This window comes from Pipistrellus kuhlii, unplaced genomic scaffold, assembly GCF_014108245.1.
Source record: "Pipistrellus kuhlii isolate mPipKuh1 unplaced genomic scaffold, mPipKuh1.p scaffold_m20_p_3, whole genome shotgun sequence".
Lineage (NCBI taxonomy): Eukaryota > Metazoa > Chordata > Mammalia > Chiroptera > Vespertilionidae > Pipistrellus > Pipistrellus kuhlii.
Window position 1 is genome coordinate 168,796,282 of NW_023425529.1, and position 18,809 is coordinate 168,815,090.

The 18,809-nt window shown below is 38.5% G+C and overlaps 1 protein-coding gene across 1 annotated transcript in view; it reads right to left on the bottom strand.

Moving 5' to 3' along the window:
* The window catches only part of KCNU1 (potassium calcium-activated channel subfamily U member 1), a 119,649-nt gene that overhangs the window by 55,503 nt on the left and 45,337 nt on the right, over window positions 1–18,809 (bottom strand). The window contains exon 19 of the mRNA XM_036457143.1: window positions 18,591–18,669. Coding sequence (XP_036313036.1) covers window positions 18,591–18,669 — 79 coding nt within the window. The remainder of the gene's footprint in view (window positions 1–18,590; window positions 18,670–18,809) is intronic.

The following is an 18,809-nucleotide window of genomic DNA, read 5'->3' on the forward strand; positions in this document are numbered from 1 at the left end:
CTTTATTTTAAAAGGATTTCTGTTACTTACAAGTACTGGGCATTAATCAAAATGTGTACATTTCATTGATAAATCAGCTTTATAAAAATACCACATGAGAGACGTATTTTTGTTTGAAAGGAGTCCATTCCTTATTGTGAGATGCTGGACTGTTTTTCAATGTTAATGAAATACAAAGACCTTTGCATCTTGGTAATCCAGGGAATTTTGAGTTAGTTTTGGAGTACCCTTGGAACATAGTAAGCATTTACTAGACAAAGGTGAGAAGGAAAACAATTCTAGGTATATGCATAGGCTCAAGAAAAAGAAGTATAGTGTTTATTTGGGGAAAGTGAGAGAAGATAGTAGTATTATTTGAGTTCAGAGGACTTTTGTGAGAGGCATGGGTCACATGATCAAGGGCAATGTTAACTCTTTTGATCTCATTCCTAAGGGCACTGAAAGATCATTGAAGGGAGGTAATATTGTCAAATTTTCACTTTTGATGCATCACCCTAAGTATAATATATAAGAATAGGAAAGAAGAGACAAGAGAGGATGGTCTTCCAGGTCAATAGCCATTTCAATAGCAGTCTAGCCCTAACCAGTTTGGCTCAGTGGATAGAGCATCAGCCTATAGACTCAAGGGTCCCAGGTTCAATTATGGTCAAAGGCATATACCTTGGATGCGGACACATTCCCAGTGGGGAGTGTGCAGGAGGCAGCTGATTGATGTTTCTCTCTCATCAATGTTTCTAACTCTCTATCCTTCTTCCTTTCTCTCTGTAAAAAATAATAAAGTATATATTTTTTTAAAATAGTAGTCTAGCCAAAACCGGTTTGGCTCAGTGGATAGAGCATTGGTGTGCGGACTGAAAGGTCCCAGGTTCGATTCTGGTCAAGGGCATGTATATTGGTTGCAGGCACATCCCCAGTAGGGGTGTTGCAGGAGGCAGCTGGTCGATGTTTCTTTCTAACATTGATGTTTCTGACTTTCTATCCTTCTCCCTTCCTCTCTATAAAAAAAATTTAAAAAAATCAATAAAATATATTTAAATAAATAAATAAATAAATAAATAAATAAAAAATAGTAGTCTAGCAAGAGAAGATGGTGACTTTGATTGGGATGAGAATTAAATGAAAAGGGTAGAGAGATTCAAGTTATTTTTAGGGGTAAAACATAGAAAACATGAGAAATGGTTCCTTTCAACCTAGTGCTCTCATCATTAACATCTAGTCTTGTACACTGTGATTCTCAGTGTGAAAAGCCAGCCCAAGGCTGGTACTTGATCATGGGTCAGGATACAATCTGAAGAAGGCTCCTATGCCCTGATGTTTTACATGCACACACCCATACTCCTTAGAACTGCTATGTCAGACCCTCTCTACTCTTCTGTTAGTTCTTGGCTTAGGAAAACACACCTGGAGAAACACTATGACAAGATTCAGTGGATGAAAGAGTGAAATGAAGGAGAGTAAAGAGTTAGCAAGGAGAAAGAGCCTGAGGCCACTCTACAGATCTGCAAGTAGAGATGACAAAATGTTGCTCACTCAGAAGTTACTCCTCCTCCCTTCAAGAATAAAAAAGATCCTAGGTGGGAAGGTAGACTTTGAAAGACCTTCTGGAGGGAGGTATCTAATAAGGATTTTTTAGAGATAATATGCTTATATGAATTATGAAAAAACTGGAGACCTGGTGGATGAAATTTGTGCATGGGGGTATCCCTCAGCCCAGCCTGCACCCTCTCCAATCTGGGACCCCTCGAGGGATATACAACTGCCTGTTTAGGCCTGATCCTACCTAAACAGGCAATTGGACATCCCTCTCACAATTTAGGACTGCTGACTCCCAACTGTTCACCTGCCTGCCTTCTTGATTGCCCCTAACCGCTTCTGCCTGCCAGACTGATCACCCCCTAACCACTCCTCTGCCAGTCTGATTGATGCCTAACTGCTCCCCTGCCAGCCTGGTTACCCCTAACTGCCCTCCCCTGCTGGCCATCTTGTGGCAGCCATCTTGTGTCCACATGTAGGCAGCCATCTTGTGTGTCGGAGTGATGGTCATTTTGCATATTACTCTTTTATTAGATAGAATATTTCTCATGAGTTCTTTTTGGCCCTAAAGATTAAGAGTAATCTGACATAGGCCTGTGACTTTGAAAAACATATGAATATAAAGTCACTCAGGATGGTTTCTACATGTTTTACACTTAAATATTTTCACTCCTTTCCCCTAAAAATTATCTGTTAAAAAACAAAACAGAACCCATATAGAGAAATTAGAGACTTACTTGCCTGAGTTCATTGATATTTTATTTACACACACACACACCCACACACACACACACACACCCCTCACAGCTTATTCCTGGGTGAACTTAAGGGATGCCGATGAAATCAATTAGTTTGGGTGGTGTGTGGGTGCTGAGAACTGTTTCTGGAAGGCTGAGCTCACAGGCCAAACAGATACTTGAACTGGCCCTACAAATCCTTCCCAGGTATCTTCCCTCCAAGCCATCTCTAAGTCTCTAAAAACTGGTTTCTGAGGTTGATCCACAGAAGAGTTTCTCAAAGGAATAAAACAGAATTCAAGGGAGAAAAAAGAAAAACACATTACCCATGGTTCTGACAGCTGAATACTTACATTGGGGGCAAAAGCTGAAACCAGTGATCTTTAGAAAGGTCCCACAGTATTCAGATTTACCCCTCAAAAGAGCAAAAGCCAGGTACCAGACTAGGCTGACTGTCAAATCTCACAGAATATTTCAGTGGAAGCAAATCTAACTAATCAGTAAAAAATGTTTCCCATGCAATATTATTTTAAGAGCTAGGGATAAGAATGTGTTCTTTACTTGTAATAATATGTGAATATAAAATATTAATCATGATGACAACATCAGTAAATAAATAAAAACAACATTTTTATGTTGGAAGACCATTCACATTGCTCTCAATAACTGAGCCATACCGATGAATTAAGATACTACTTTGAATCAAAGTCTAAGCTTGCCACTCTCCATTTCAGACTCATGTAAATCTTTCTAAAATATGTATATTTTAATGCATGTATGTAAAAAGGTGTGTAAAGTATAAAGGTATAAAGTGAATCATATACATACATATATATGTATGCATACTAGAGGCCTGGGGCAGGGATTCCTGCACATTGAAAAGAAATTAATTAGCAGAAATATTTTAGAGGCCAGGCAGGGATCAAGGGAAGTTGGCTCCATTGCCTGTCTGGCTTGTCTTGCCCAGTCCCAATCTGCCAGACCCCAGCAGCAAGCTAACCAACCAATCAAAGTGTCTGCCCCCTGGTGGCTAGTGCATATCATAGTGACTGGTCTAATGGTAGAACAGTTGAACGAATGTCCGGCCACTTAACATATTAGGCTTTTATTATATAGGATATGCACAGGTGTATGTGATTTACTTTATTAATTCTTAACACAAGAATTTTAATCAAAACACAAGAATTTTCCTCCAAAGACTAATTTATCCACAATATACACATTAGCAATTCTTAAAAGTACCTATTAAAAATTTCTTCCAGCCAAAACCGGTTTGGCTCAGTGGATAGTGTTGGCCTGCGGACTGAAAGGTCCCAGGTTCGATTCTGGTCAAGGGCATGTACATCCTCAGAAGGGGGTGTGCAAGAGGCAGCTGATCGATGATTATCTCTAATTGATGTTTCTAACTCTTTATCCCTCTCTCTTCCTCTCTGTAAAAAAATCAATAAAAATATATTTTTAAAAAATTTCTTCCATTATCTAAACTGAACATTTTAGAAGAAGTTTGAGACTGAAAATGATAGCTCCTCTTATAAACTTCTTTATGGTTTTTTCTTTTTTTAAACTAGCTTTTTCCCATTGGTTCCTTAAATGCAGATGAAATAGATATAATAATCCCCACATTTTGTTATGAAGAAACCAGAAAGCAGAGGGGCAGCAACCTGAGTTACAGTTGGAACTGGGATTAGAGTCCCAGCCGGTGGTAGAGGGGTGGAGCCTCACCTGCCACAAAGGCCCTGCAGCAGAGAAAGCCCAACTCAGCATACAGATGCCCGTGTCCCCTGGCCCAGGCAGGGCAAATGGTGTCATCTGTGACATCTGACCTCTACTCCCAGTCTGACTCTGAGAGTAGCGGAAACTCCATGTTTAAAAAAAAAATGAAAAGGGGATATTTCTCATCTTTACATAAAGATTCTTTACAGAATTGCATATAATAACCTACTTGTTTAGAGTGTAAAATAGAATAATGTTAAAATATCTACTATCCATGTGTTTTAAGGAATATGGCCATTGCTTAAGGGGAGGCAGTCTTGTAAATAAAGAAGAACGGTGAGGACTCGGCTTTTCCCTGGGCTTGGAGGAGAGCAAAGCAGGTCTCCAGTGAGCCTGGTTATTTAGTTTACTTTTTAGCACGATCTGCAGCAATATTTCAGAGTAAAATAAGTAAAATATCTGTTCCTTTTCATTTGGCAGCAGCAAAGATCTCAGGGAAAAATAAATACATAAGAAATATGGAATCCCCACGGTGTAATCCCAGGGTGTGGAAACGCACTTCTCTTAAATGCCTCCCTCTGGCATAATTGACTTTTCATGTGCATTTTAATAATGATATTTCAGCAGGTTGCAAGAGAATTTTTTTTCTTCTGTTGTTGTTGTTGATGTAAATTATGGTTTGGAAAAAAAGTGTTATAAATCTAATTGCATTTTCACTTATATTAACAAGTCAGCACAATCTCCCAGCATGTTTACTAAGCAATTCCAATATTTACAGCTGACCTAATTGGTTGTGGGGTAGAGGCACCGAGCAATGTTTTATTGTCCTGATAGCTGTGTATGTGCTGATGACAGCCGCTAAGGTATAAAACTACCCAGTGCCCCTGAAGCTTTGTCTGCCTTGTGTTTGCCTTCTTCAGCCAGCTGTAGAACTCGATAGGATGGAGGGAGGGGAAGGGAACGGAGTTCTGGAGTAAAGAGGAGAGGAGTTTGTTAAAGGTGCCTTTTCCTACCTCTGTCTTTCCAAAAAAAGATTTACCCAATTATTTGGAGACTGTTACAGACACAAAAGCTAACTTGTTCTTGGCAAGTTTGAAGAAAAAGTTATAGATGATTGCGTGAAAGCCAAAAATACACTGAGTAAACATCCCTAATATTTGATGCTGAGTTTAGGACAATTGTGGTCCTGCTCTTGACTTTCACTATCAAAGCCAGAGTGGTCTTTAGGAGCCAGGGATGGGTCTAACACAGGCTAGAAATTTTTATATTCTCGGGGGCTAATAAAAGGAAATAATTTCTATCCGGAAAAGAGCATACTGTTTCATTGGGGACAGGAGGTAGATTTACCTCTAACATTACTAAAGATGAGTTCTGCTGCAGCCTTGCCACCCCTCATATTTAAACTAAAATCACATTTATCTCTATGTCTTCTCTCTCCTACCCACATTGTTGGTTTCACACCACAAATTTAGAATGCTCATCAAATATTAGCAGAAAGCTACTTTGAGGTGAGTCTCCAGATCATGGGTTTGATTGCTTTGTAGACCATGCTGTCTTCTGTGTCATGATAATGGCTTGCATTTATTGAGAGCTTACTCTTGCTAGGAATTTGGCCAAGAGTTTCACATTTAATCTTCTTGCCGGCCCTGTGGGATTGGTACCTCTGTTTTTTATAGATGAGAAACCTGAGCCACAGAACAATAAGGGGATTGCTCCTGATCACATTAGCGTGGATGTCAAAGAGCTGAGATCTGACCTTGACAGCCCACTTCTGGGGCCCTTGCTATAGTTATAGGACTGGATGGTCTCCTCTTTGACCACTCTTGTATAACCTAAAAATAAACATGCCATAACATGCACTAGGCTTTGGGTTGTGGTAATGGATGTACCCGGGAGGTCTTGACGGGATGTCACCTAAAATCATACCTCCCCTTCTGGCTGATGCCTGAAATCTCCCAGTTAGGGCTCTATTCTTAGCTGCAGGCCTGGTTCCCTGATAAAAAGAAAAGCTACCCTTGGAAGGGCTAATATTGCAAACTTCTGTTTTTGCCAATGACAATTCAAATAGATGTTGACGGGGGCAATAAGTAGCTAGGAATTGTGAGTCCCTGAGAAGGGTGATAATAGGGTGTCAAACAGAGGGCAAAAAATGAGAATAAAAGTCTGTGGCAATTGCATAATTCATTCCCGCCCCCCCCCCTAGAAACTATGTAAGTCATGTCCTTATTCCTTGAACAGAGTTTTACTTAAAAAGCAGTGACTAAGCTTCACATGATTTTTCACCTTGTCTTGTCGAGTTGGTCTGTTATATATGACCCCAAACCGACAAGGTTGCACCCCTGCCTTTTAGGAGATTATACATAAGAAGGATAACATGTAAAAACATAGTACTTAATGCAAATAAATATATGCACTCAGTAAATGATCGGTTGTCACACTGTGATTTTTATGCCCATGTTATGAAGACTACTTCCTTGTCTTACTATCCAGCTAAATCAATGGAAATTTCCATAACCGCAAGTCCTAGGAGCATTTGACTTCATTTTTCTTCAGACCTGTCCACACAGTCACAATGAGGTTTTAAAAAGGCCTTTGTCTCTCCTTTATTGCAGCCTCCTAAGCTTGTCAAACAGACAGGGTGAGGGTGATGAGAGTAATGGAGGGATATGTTGAATTTTCTATGGTATTCTTCAGACACTTTTATGAAGCCTGAAGCTCCCTTTGTCTTCTATTTTCAATTAGTAATAATAAGATATTGTTTTTAAGTCTAAAATATAACTTACTCAATACATACTTGATAAATTATTCCCACGTATATGATATTTTGCTAGAGTTGTGGCACATTGCTTCTCAGAAATCCAATTTTTGCCCAGATAGGGACAAGACAGGAACTAGAAAAAAGGCAGTTGGGGAGTCTAAACCCATGGTTCCCAACCTGTTTTGGGCCATGCCCCACCTGATGCCCCCCTGTGACCTATAATTCTTATTATTCAAAAAGTGAACTATTTACTTGGAGGAAGTCTAAAAGGCCATAAACTTGATCTAAACAAGCTTCCAAAGAACATGGCAACCATGAAAGAGAAAAATAAAAGAGCAAAAGGACAGTTGAAATACTGAGGAAGTCACTAAGAAATTGTTAAAAAAATAATAATAACGAAGTCATATGAAAAAATAGCAAATAAAGTTTCAAAACACATATAAAGTACTAAAATGCATAAATATGTCATAATATATATTTATATACTATATATAAAGCCTCTAGAACCATAAGAAATGCAAAAAATTTACTGTTAATAACTCATTCTCAAATGGCCCTCTTAAATATCAAATTGCCCTCCTATGGGGCATGTGTTCCACACTGGGAACCTCTGTCTAAAGGAAAATACCTACACATTCTTTTGAAATTCTTTATTCTTCTACAACCCCTGCCAATCTAACCTGATTTGGAACTCAGGCTGGTTGCTCTTAAAAATATCATTTTTGTATGTGTAAGTCTATTTCTATCCTTACTCCCATATCTATTCCTGCAACTGTTATGAATACATATTGTCTAATTGTTTTCTTTGAAATTTCTAGTGAAACTTGATAAAAAGCTTATTAAACTTCATACCAATGGCATGCTTTTGATTTCCCAGTTATGGACTATATTTTACTCAAATATAAAAGTGTATGCTTGCTGAGAGGGAAACTAATTTAAAAGCATGGTATAAAAGAACAGAGAAAAAGTGCCTGCTCAGATCTCATAAGATCAGTTCTATAGAAAGCTTAGACAGATGTTTGGGACCATGTGCAGTAATTTCTTTGCAATATTCTGCCCCAGGGAAAGACCCTGGAAACTGGTCCTCAGTAAGAGTTCAGAAATCACAGAAGCTAAAGGATGATGTTTCTCTTGCTGAGATCATCCAGGGCATGGTGATCAATAAAGTGTGCAGAACTGGGAGTAAAAATGGAAGAAGGGTCCTGTTTAATTTCCTAAGAGAACTGTGTGTGTGTGTGTGTGTGTGTGTGTGTGTGTGTGTGTGTGTGTGTTGGAGTGGGGTATAGTGCCTAAAAGTGAGATGTCACAAGAACAGATATCTTAGGAGTCCTGCCTGGGCATAAATTACAAAGCATTGGAAGTGGGTGTCCCAGAAGAGAAACCACTTCTCCCAGTTGGATGGATTTCCCCATGCTCTTAGTGTCAGGACACTTGTACTAACATGCTTCTGGCCTGAGAGAGGATATCCTGGCAGTCCTTCTGAGTGGACTGTAATTTTCGTAGAAACTGAAATCTTCCATGGGATCAGTTGGGCTGGAAGGCACTTATAAGTAGCCAAGGAAGAAGCTGGAATTGCCATAGAAAAGGAATGTTTTGAAGGGAAAATGGCAAGCACTAGGCAGCCTTGGAGGTGGCAAAGTGAATTGACCAGCATGAGGCACTGCATTATAGATCTTCACAAAAAAGCCTATTGATATGTTCCATGTAGCTGATGGCCTATGAGCGATGAGTAGAAGAGAGTGAAATTTTGGAAGAACTTAAACTTCAAACCATCTCCCTCTGAATGTGAGAAAAATATTGGTTGCAAAGCATCTATTGATATATTAATTATAGAGGAATATGCAAACTAGTCAGAACACCCTCATGCAACAACTGAACAGCAGGCTGTGTTGGGCAACCACACCAGCAGGTAGGGCAGTGAGGGGGGACCAAACAACCAAACAGGCTGCGTAGGACAACCAACTGGCAGAGAGGGCAGTGAGGGGTGACCAAATGACCGAACAACAGGCTGAGTAGGGCGACCAGGCCAGCAAGGGGGCAGTGAGGGGCCACCAGGCAGGTGGAGGAGGCAGTTGGGGGGACCAGGAAGGCAGGTAAGCAGTTAGGAGCCAGCAGTCCCAAATTGTGAGAGGGATGTCTGAATTCAGGTTTAGCAGGCCTAAACAGGCAGTCAGACATCCCCCAAGGGGTCCTAGATTTGAGAGGGTGCAGGCTGGGCTGAGAGGACATCACCCATCCCCCTGACAAGCACAAATTTTGTACACTGTTCCTCTAGTGGAAATATAAGAGCCAATGAAATGTTGGCAGAGGGGAATGGGGGAACAGAATGACATCAACATGAACCATTTTCTACTTTCTCAATTTGTGTTAGTCGATACATAAAAACTTTATTTGTTTTATTTCATTCAACCCTCACAATATTTCAATTGTTTAGGTTCTAGTTTTATTTCTATTTTGCAGGTGAGGAAACTGAAGGTTAAGAGCTAATGAGAATTGCCCACTGGTGTGGCTCAGTGGTTGAGAATCGACTTATGAAACAGGAGGTCACAGTTTGATTCTCCATCATGGCACATGTCTGGGTTGCAGGCTTGATCCCTGGTAATCGGTGTGTAGGTAGTAAAGGTGTGCAGGAGGTAATCGGTGTGACCCTAATCAGTGAGTCTCTCTCATCATTAATGTTTCTATCTTTCCCTCTGATTTCATCTTTAGAATCAATAAAAATATAATTTTATAAAAAAAAGCAAGAGAGAGAGAGAGAGAGAGAGAGAGAGAGAGAGAGAGAGAGAGAGAGAGAGAGAGAGAGAGAAGAGAACCCTAAAGAGAATGGTCATCTAGGGCTTATGCCTGCTATGGTGACAATCCTCATAACTGATGTTTGTGGGCCATTTAACCTTTAAAGAGCTATGACTGGCTCTGGGACATCAGAAAAGAGAGAAAAATAAATAACATCCATGGTCTCTGGTATTTCTGAACAAATACGAAGAGCATAGAGAAGCTGATATTATAAATATGACCTTGGCTATAAGTTTCACAAAGACACAATGGGAAGGGAAGTTACCTGGGAAAGTGTGTTCAGATTTCAATATAGTCTATTGGAGTTGAATTAAGCAGACCCAGAGGGAGAAATGCAAGGGAAGGGCTGATATGCTCAAAGACAAACCTTTTTCTTAGAAATTGTTTCCTTTCCTGGCCCAGATCTAACATAGGCTGCTTGGAAAAGTCTGCCTGTCCTTATTTCACTTGTTAAATATCTGTCAATATCTACTTGAGTTTATAAACACCCACTAATAAAAATACTGAATGACTTGATGTGGATATTGTGTTATTGGTCAGTCATACTGTGACTTAAATTAGTTGTATCTAATTCTTTTCTTTTTAATATCCAATTAAAATCAGTTTTACTAAAGAAGTGAATTTTTATAAAGAAGAGGCAGAGAATAATGAATACTTGTGAAAAGATAAAAGAGACAGAACCTCCATCAGCACACCCAAAGTAGGGTGACCAGAATAAAGAAATTGGAAGCAAACAAAGGGGCTCGAGGAATGATTGAGATGCATTTTTGTTTATTATAAAATGTTTCAAGGTCTGTCCTGGCCAGTGTGATTTATTTGCTTGGAGCATTGTCCTGTACACTGAAGGGTCATGGGTTCCATTCCTGGTCAGGGCACATATTCAGGTTACAGGTTTATCCCTGATCCGGGAGCATCCGGGAAACAACCGATCAATATTTCTCTCTCACGTGGATGTCTCTCTCTCTCTCTCTCTCTCTCTCTCTCTCTCTCTCTCTCTCTCTCTTAAAATAAAGACATATATATTTGTTTTTTGCATAGATCTAATTTTATCACCCTGAAAAGGAAGAGAAAATATTCATCTTCTCTCATTTTATAATAGAACCGTACATGGGAGGACACTCAACCAACTGAGCCACACCAGCCAAGCCATGGTGATTAGTGTTTTTTCTTAATTCTCTAGTGAATGTGAACCTATCTTGCTTTTAAATTAAGATGTATAAGCAAATTAAGCATGATCATAAAGATTATCTGGATAATCTTTCACCATTTCCTACCTTATTTATGGGTTGTTAAAGCACATTCAAGGATCATCCAGCCAGATATAAGGCTGATAGGCCCATTCTGTGGATAGACCAGGATGTGTGGATCAATTCTCATTGTAGATACCTGCTTTAGAGTATTTTCTTATTTGTCACAGACAATGGGGGAATTAAAGACACTGGGGAAAATAACAGTAAGTTAAATTATTTTGTTTTAATAGCTGTCTTAAAGGATAGTGAGAAAAGCCAGTGAACCTGAATGACTAAAATTATATTTAAGGATTTTCTGCGGCTTTTATTATCCATGAATTGCCAATCCTCTATCATCACAAAAGATATAGCAAAGAATAAATATGGTTGGCGTACGGATCGTCTTCACATTATCCAAATAATTTTCCAATTGGTAACAACTTTGCATTAATGTAGACATAATGTTCATACACACACACACACACACACACACACAATATCAATAGTAAATAATGTATTCTTAAGGAATTTTAGATGTTATTTCTCACAGCACTCTACTTCTTACTTCTCATCAGATCAACTGGTACATGGAGGGTTCCAAGTTTGCCCCGTGCATCGCCCATGTGGATATCCTTCGAGGAGTTGAGATTCTCACTCTTATCTCCCTTCCCAAACCTCATCTACCATAAAAAACTTTCTGGAACAATCCATGCAATCCTCCTAACCTCTTCCTATTTGACCTTCTGCTAGAATCATCAATGAGACACTTGAAATGCTGCCTTATCTGTCCTAATCTGTGAGAAAGAATTAAGAACTCTAAACGATAGGCCTTGTGGAATTTTGATAGGCCTTTTTGATTGTCCTCTGGTCAATTTTATATGAATTTGTCTTGTTTACCCACTAGATTGCCTAGGAATTTAAACATGATTTCCATATCTACAAACACATCAAGCACAGTGCTGATCTAGCACTAGAGACATTCAATAAATATCTATTTCCCATACTTTTTATTTTTTAAATAAATCTTTATTGTTCAGATTATTATAGTTGTTCCTCTTTTTTTACCCAATAGCTCCCCTCCACCTGGTTCCCACCCCTTCCCATCCCCTTACCGCCCCCCACTGTCCTCATCCATAGGTTTACAATTTTTGTCCAGTCTCTTCCCTCACTCTCAAACCTGCTTTCCCCTGATAATTGTCAGTCCACTCCCTTTCTATGCCCCTGATTCTATTTATATGCACCAGATTATACTGTTCATCAGATTTTTTATTCACTTGATTTTAATACTCACTTGTTGATAGATATGTATTTGTTGTACCAACCATTTTAAAAGAAAATAGAAAGATCTGAAAGTCCCCTTGTTAGTCTGTAGCTGTCATTAAGAGTGAGGCAAAGTATAAATTCACAAAATTCCACAAGGCCTATCGTTTAGAGTTCTTAATTCTTTCTCACAGATTATCTTAGTCATAAAATCCTAGAATAAAAGGCAAATAAAGATATAAACTAATATTCCTAGGACTTTGATATTCCTCCTAGTGCAGACATGAAGTGGTGGCACCTTTGGTGGCTCAGACATTTAACACCTGCTTCCCCTGTAGAATAGGTACAGTAAAACCTCTGTTAAATTGACCCACCAATCTGGGATCCTTACTTGAACAAAAGGATGAGTTTTCTTATAAGAAAGAGGTGAATTATAGCAAAAACAATATCAGGGATTTATCTCAAAATCCACATATTTGGAAGGTTCTGCACTTACTACATACTCAACCCAATTTTGTACACGTTCTTAAATATAATTGATTATTTCAATAATAAGTAATTAAATGAGCACTTACCTCAGTCTGAAGTCAAGAAAAGTGCTTTAAATACCTAATCTCATTACAAAAAGTTCTACAAAGAATTAATTACTATTATACTTATTTAAGATATCAAAACTGAAGCACCTATTTGTTAAGCAACTTGTCCAATATCATAGAGCTTAGAGCCAGCATTTGAACTTACCTTATATAATGCCAGAGCAGAATGACTATGCTCTGCTTATAATACAGTATTTAATGGTACACAGTCATATTTTTCAAGCATTAAATATTTTCTTGGTATCAGATAGATACTAAACTATAATGTTGCCAACATATGACAGTTATTCATAATAAAGTTTATAGTAATAGACTTTTTAGATCAACCCTCTACTTAAAATCTCTAGACATGTAAACCCTCTCCCTCCAAACCTGTGTTCTAGTTAATCAAGGTTTTAATGTATTAAAGAGCTATTGGAAAAGGGGGGTGAGCAGAATTTACTGACCCTATTTTGCAGATTCTGAAACAAAGACAATTTCATCATCAATTTGTTGGAAAGGAGGGATATATTAATACTAAGAAAAGCCATTTGGAAGTAGTTGAAGTGCCATCCCAACCCACACTTCTTCTAGAGAGTGCTTAAAAGGTGATCTGAAAGAAACTGTATACATAACCTTTGGCTACCATATAAGTTATCTTAGGACTATTGGGGGAGGTATATTTACTTAGTTTAATGATATTGGGAGAAGTAGGGATGATTTCATGTTGGTGAGAAACAATTACATTGGTCAGTATAGAAGCTGATAAAGCAAATATTCTGGTTTCAGTCGAATTTTTATTGCCCTGGGGTTCTCAGAAAGCCACAGGGGACCAGAGTTCTTTGAGGCTCTTACCCGTCTGCAAAGCTCAAGTTGCTACTCGCAGTTGATTCATCCCTTGAAACAAAACCACGTATTGATGACACTTGGGATTCCCTCCTGCTCATGGTCATTGGCATTATTTTTGTCCCTGCAATAGCATAGTAATCTTAGTGAGTTGGAATAATATCTGTTCATAAGAGATTTTTGGAACTTACTAATGGCTGAGATATTTCTAAGCCCTTATCCAGGGAGAAGCTGGGATCCTTAGCTACACACTAGTTCTAAGAGGGTCAATTATAGAAGACTGTAATTTCCTTCTTTTTTTTAAAAATATATTTTATTGATTTTTTACAGAGAGGAAGGGAGGGAAATAGAGAGCTAGAAACATCGATGAGAGAGATATATCGACCAGCTGCCTCCAGCACATCCCCCACTGGGGATGTGCTCGCAACCAATGTACATGCCCTTGACCGGAATCGAACCTGGGACCTTCTGGTCCGCAGACCGACGCTCTATCCACTGAGCCAAACCGGTTTTGGCTGTAATTTCCTTCTGTAGAATTGAGAATGGGTGGAAAATGATTGTGAGGATTCAATACCATATTGTATGTTTGAAATAAGTACCTATTGAATTGCTGCTGTATTTTTCTAATCCATCACTCCTCCTATCTTACCAAAAAATTCTTTTGTAAAAAAATATATTTTATTGATTTTGTACAGAGAGAAAGGGAGAGAGATAGAGAGCTAGAAACATCGATGAGAGAGAGTCATCGATCAGCTGCCTCCTGCACAACCCCCCTACTGGGGATATGCCTGCAACCAAGGTACATGCCCTTGACCGGAATCGAACCCGGGTCCCTTCAGTCCCCAAGCCAATGCTCTATCCATTGAGCCAAACCAGTTTTGGCCCAAAAATTCTTGCTACAGATGAGGTATAGAGCCACTATAGGTCTCTAAGAAAAAAAAACACATGATAAAATCCCCTTCTCCCTTCTGCAGATGGTGCTTAGATTGCAATTCATTCTACTAGGACATTGCCACCTTTTAGTTTATTTCCCTTCGTGGCTTCTTTATTATTAATTCCTAGAACATTTGTAAAGTTCAAAATCCATAAATAATATAAAATCAAGTACTTTTTCAATCTGCAGATGGGGATATTACTAGGGTTTCAGAAGGTGATTGTGAGGATACATGCTATAATATTTGCAATTTAATAATAAAATGAGCAACATGAAGCTGCACTGAGGTGGCTGACACATGAGTCATTACTTCACAAGCACATGTTGACCATTCTTATTTCAGAACCCACATTCAACCTAGGAATCCTTTCAACACATCAGGATAGGCAACCTTTATTGGTCACTTAGCACCCAGAATTATGATTAAAAAAAAAAAAAACATTTAAAGGAGTGCTTTGGAAGTTAAATGCTTTTCTTTTACTCTTAAGAACCCTGCATTATCTGCTTCCCTGAACCTGTCAGAGGTGGGAAGATTGTCTGAGAAGAAGTTATCTAAGTGAGGATAAAGTCAAAGAATAGTCATCGTTGGTACTTCTCTTCTCCCACCCACATGAGTAGAGAGGAGAGAGCTGGCCTTTTCTTCTTGTTTCAATTTAAGAATCATCTTGGTACCAATACTACTCAGAATAGGGATTTCATGTGGAGCAAGGCTTTAAACCACATCGCACCAGGTTTAGGATAACTGCAGACAGAAAAAGCCACAAGAAAACCTTGGTATCCTCTTGTTTTGTGGTGATTCTTTCTGAACTATTGTAATCTATGGAAAATATCAATCGAGTCAAAACACACTTCTGGAAGAAGAGAGACATCCTTTGTTTAGGTGATTTGTCAGCTTAAATAATCAGTAATTGCATCACACAGGTGTGCTGGGAGCCAGGCTTGGCATAAGATAGCGCCCTACCTATAATCCTCAGAAGCCTCCACTTATTTATGGAGGCTTCATAGGGGCTTTCAGGTTGACGGATGTTTCCTTATTTCGTGGTTACCTTTTGCCCTCTGGGAATGGCCCTGGGAGGGAACTTCTGAAGAAAAGTCTGAGTGAGAACTAGTGTGTTACCAACTGTCAGTCTTTAAAGGCCAGCGGCTTAGTACTCGGGATAGAAGCTGAGCTGTGGAATGTAAAAAGCAACATGCTCAAACTGGCTTAGGAACAATGGAACTTTCGGGAAGTCTCTGCCTTCTCAAAGCCCAACTCTCCAGCCAACAACATTTGCCAGGCCCTAAAAAAAAAGCGTGAAATTTTTGCAAAAGCTTTGAATCTTTCCCTGAGCCATGCTTCATAAAATATCTTCTGAGAACACATTATGATCTGTATTATGTTGGAAGCTTTCATATTATTGAAGCACGTGCTTGTCTGTGTGGTTCAGAAAGAAAAGCCTGATGAGGACTGGAGAAGTCTCTGGCTGTGTGTAGGTGGACTGGAGGTAAAAGGTGAAATGCTTCCTTCCAACTCTGAATTCTATGATCCAAATGACCTTCAAAGAAGTCTAAAAGTGTTTACCAGGGTGCAGATTGGGCGATTGGGCAGTTAAGAACAAGCAACACTCTACTGTTGCCCTTGTCCCCAGCTTCTATGGTGCTTCAAATGTTTGAGAAAAAAGCAAAGAATAAAATAAAAAATAGGAAGACAAAATCATCTCTCTGAAGTCATTCTAAAACAGTTTAATCATTTTATTTATTTATATATTTTTTAAAAAATATGTTTTTATTGATTTCAGAGAAGAAGGGAGCTACCTCCTGCACGAGCCACACTGGCAATTAAGCCTGCAACCCAAGAATGTGCCCTGACCAGAAACTGAACCGTGACCTCCTGGTTCATAGGTTAATACTCAACCATTGAACAACACCAGCTGGGCTTATTTATTTCTATATTATCTAGCTTACAGTGTGCAAATAATTATTTTTTCATGTTTTAGACAAGAAAAAAATAGAGTGGATATTGCCTAGCTAGACTGATAATGTCTTGCCATGGCTTACTATGACTTCCCTATAGTTATTCTAAAAAAATGTTTCTGAATAAAGCATTAGACTTTAAAAAAAAAAAAAAAAAGGCATGACAGCTAATGACTGGAAAAAATGAAAGTCCTACATGTGGCCAATGGTGTAATTATCTCTCTCTTCCTCAAGGAGCGATTTCCTTGAAAGCTATGTGCAAACATTTTCCTTTCCTGGCATACATGATAAGACCACATGTTAAGACATACTTCATGCATGATTTCCATGCAGATAGCAATAATTCTACTCATTCCTACTTCCCTCAAAAAGTCTTATCAGGTGTTCAAATGAGTGAAAATAATTACTGAATTATTTGGATAATTCCAAATCTTCTCCAATTTACTAAATAGCGAATTTGTTGCAATTATTTACAACTTTTATATTTACCAATCATTGTGACACACCTAAAAAGTGATATTATGTATTATAGATAAGAACCACTGCTCTTAAGGGCTTCAGAGTCAGCAGGACAACAGATCAAGCCAATGTCTTAGTCTTGCAAATGTAAGGATTCTGTTTGGATCACCTATTCAAACTATTTCTAACTCTTTTCATACCCTCTTTTCAACTCAATTTTAATAATTCCCCTCTCTTTTAGGTGTGACTCCATCACAGAAATTAGCATTCTAAAGCAATTCTCAGGAGGTGGGGATCAGTGGTATTTGGCCATAACTTTCCTAAGGTCCATTTTTCATATTGTCCACTCCCTCCACTCCATCACATAGGATGATTTTTATGTGATCATCCTTGCCCTGGTTGAGGACCACTTCTCTAAAACCATGGGCATTAGAAATTTCAATGTTGAAATAACAGGCAGTGAACTCTGTAGTTGGTACTGGGAAAGTTCCTGGCCAATGACTTATCTAATTTACACAGAAAAGCAAAATGGCAATTACTCCTACTGCTTTAAAGCCTCACTCTATTGGTCTTCATGCTCTGCCTGACCACCATCATTCCCTCCCCAAAAATCAAGAAATGGGTTAAAGTAAGTATAATTTATTAGAACTTTTCTGGCAATTTTTATTTCATCTGTTTTTTATTGATTAGAAAAAAAATGATTTGTTTTATATCCCCTTAGGTAATCTGATAATTAATTTATGTGTAGTGTTTACTATTTGCCAGACAGTGGTCTTGATGCTTTGTATATGTATATACTCAATTTGTATACCTTTATATATGGATATTCTCATTTATCCCTCTGAGATGTGTAATATTATTATCAATATTTTACATAAACAAAAAGCATAGGGAGACCTTCAGTTATTTGCCCTAAGTCATACAGCTAAAAAGTAAATGACCAATGATGAATTCATCTTCTAACCATGGAAGTCTGTTGCCTCTAAAACTTTAGATTGTGCACTTAAGTGAGAACTCTGTGTAGTTTAGTTTAGAGAAAGGAAAGTAATCAATGATAGAGTAATTATGAATCATAGAATATCACAGCAATTTTCAACTTTTTTTAACTTCATGGCACACACAAACTAATTTCCAAAATTCTGTGTCACACCAAAAAATATATTTTTCCATCATCTGATGAAATAAAAAATAGGTCCAATTTTGAAGCATTCACACTGGAAAGCTATTGTGTTGGTTGTTGTCACCTTTTTAGTTGACAATCTAAGGGGAAAGAGGTCAGTTGCCCTGACTAAATAGTTGGGTATTGCATGTTTTTAAAGTCCTTGAAGCACACAGGTTGAAAATTGCTGGAATATCAGAATGGAAAGGTCCATAGAGGTGATGAGAAGTTCCCAGTTTGGAAATGATGACACCAAGACCCCAAAAGGTAACATGTTTGTCCTAAAACACCACTAAGGAGTGAGTGGTCAGAATTCAAGTCTTCTGCTTCTCATTCAGGATAGTAGAAAGAAGAAACTGGTGCGACCAAGCAAACTTAATTAACTCAAAAAAAGTGCCTCTTCCATTAATTGAAGGGAATAGACTGGGGATAGATACCCTTTATCTGGCTCTGAGATGTGAAATACTCAACCTAGACTTTGTATTAATCCAAAGTCAGTAAAATATTTATTTTGGCATCATTTTATGAAAGTCAATTCTCTGGGAGAACTTCCAGATATTATCATGACTTTTAAGTCTATAAGGCCAAGCAGTCTGCTTCTATATTGATGTACTCTTTGACACATTTGGGCTAAAACTAACTCTTCAGATTCAAATTCATGCTCCAACCAACCAGACCAGTGATCATTCCCATGGTACTCTGCTGCCATCATCTGGCAAACTGAAGTTAAGAGCAGCAAATCTTAATACCAGATTTATAGAGTCCTGAGTCAGTGGGATAGGCTTGGAAGGAGTTATGACTGAGGATTAGTATGGAGCAGGAAGAAGAAATGATTATATTATGAAAAGAATAAAAAAGTC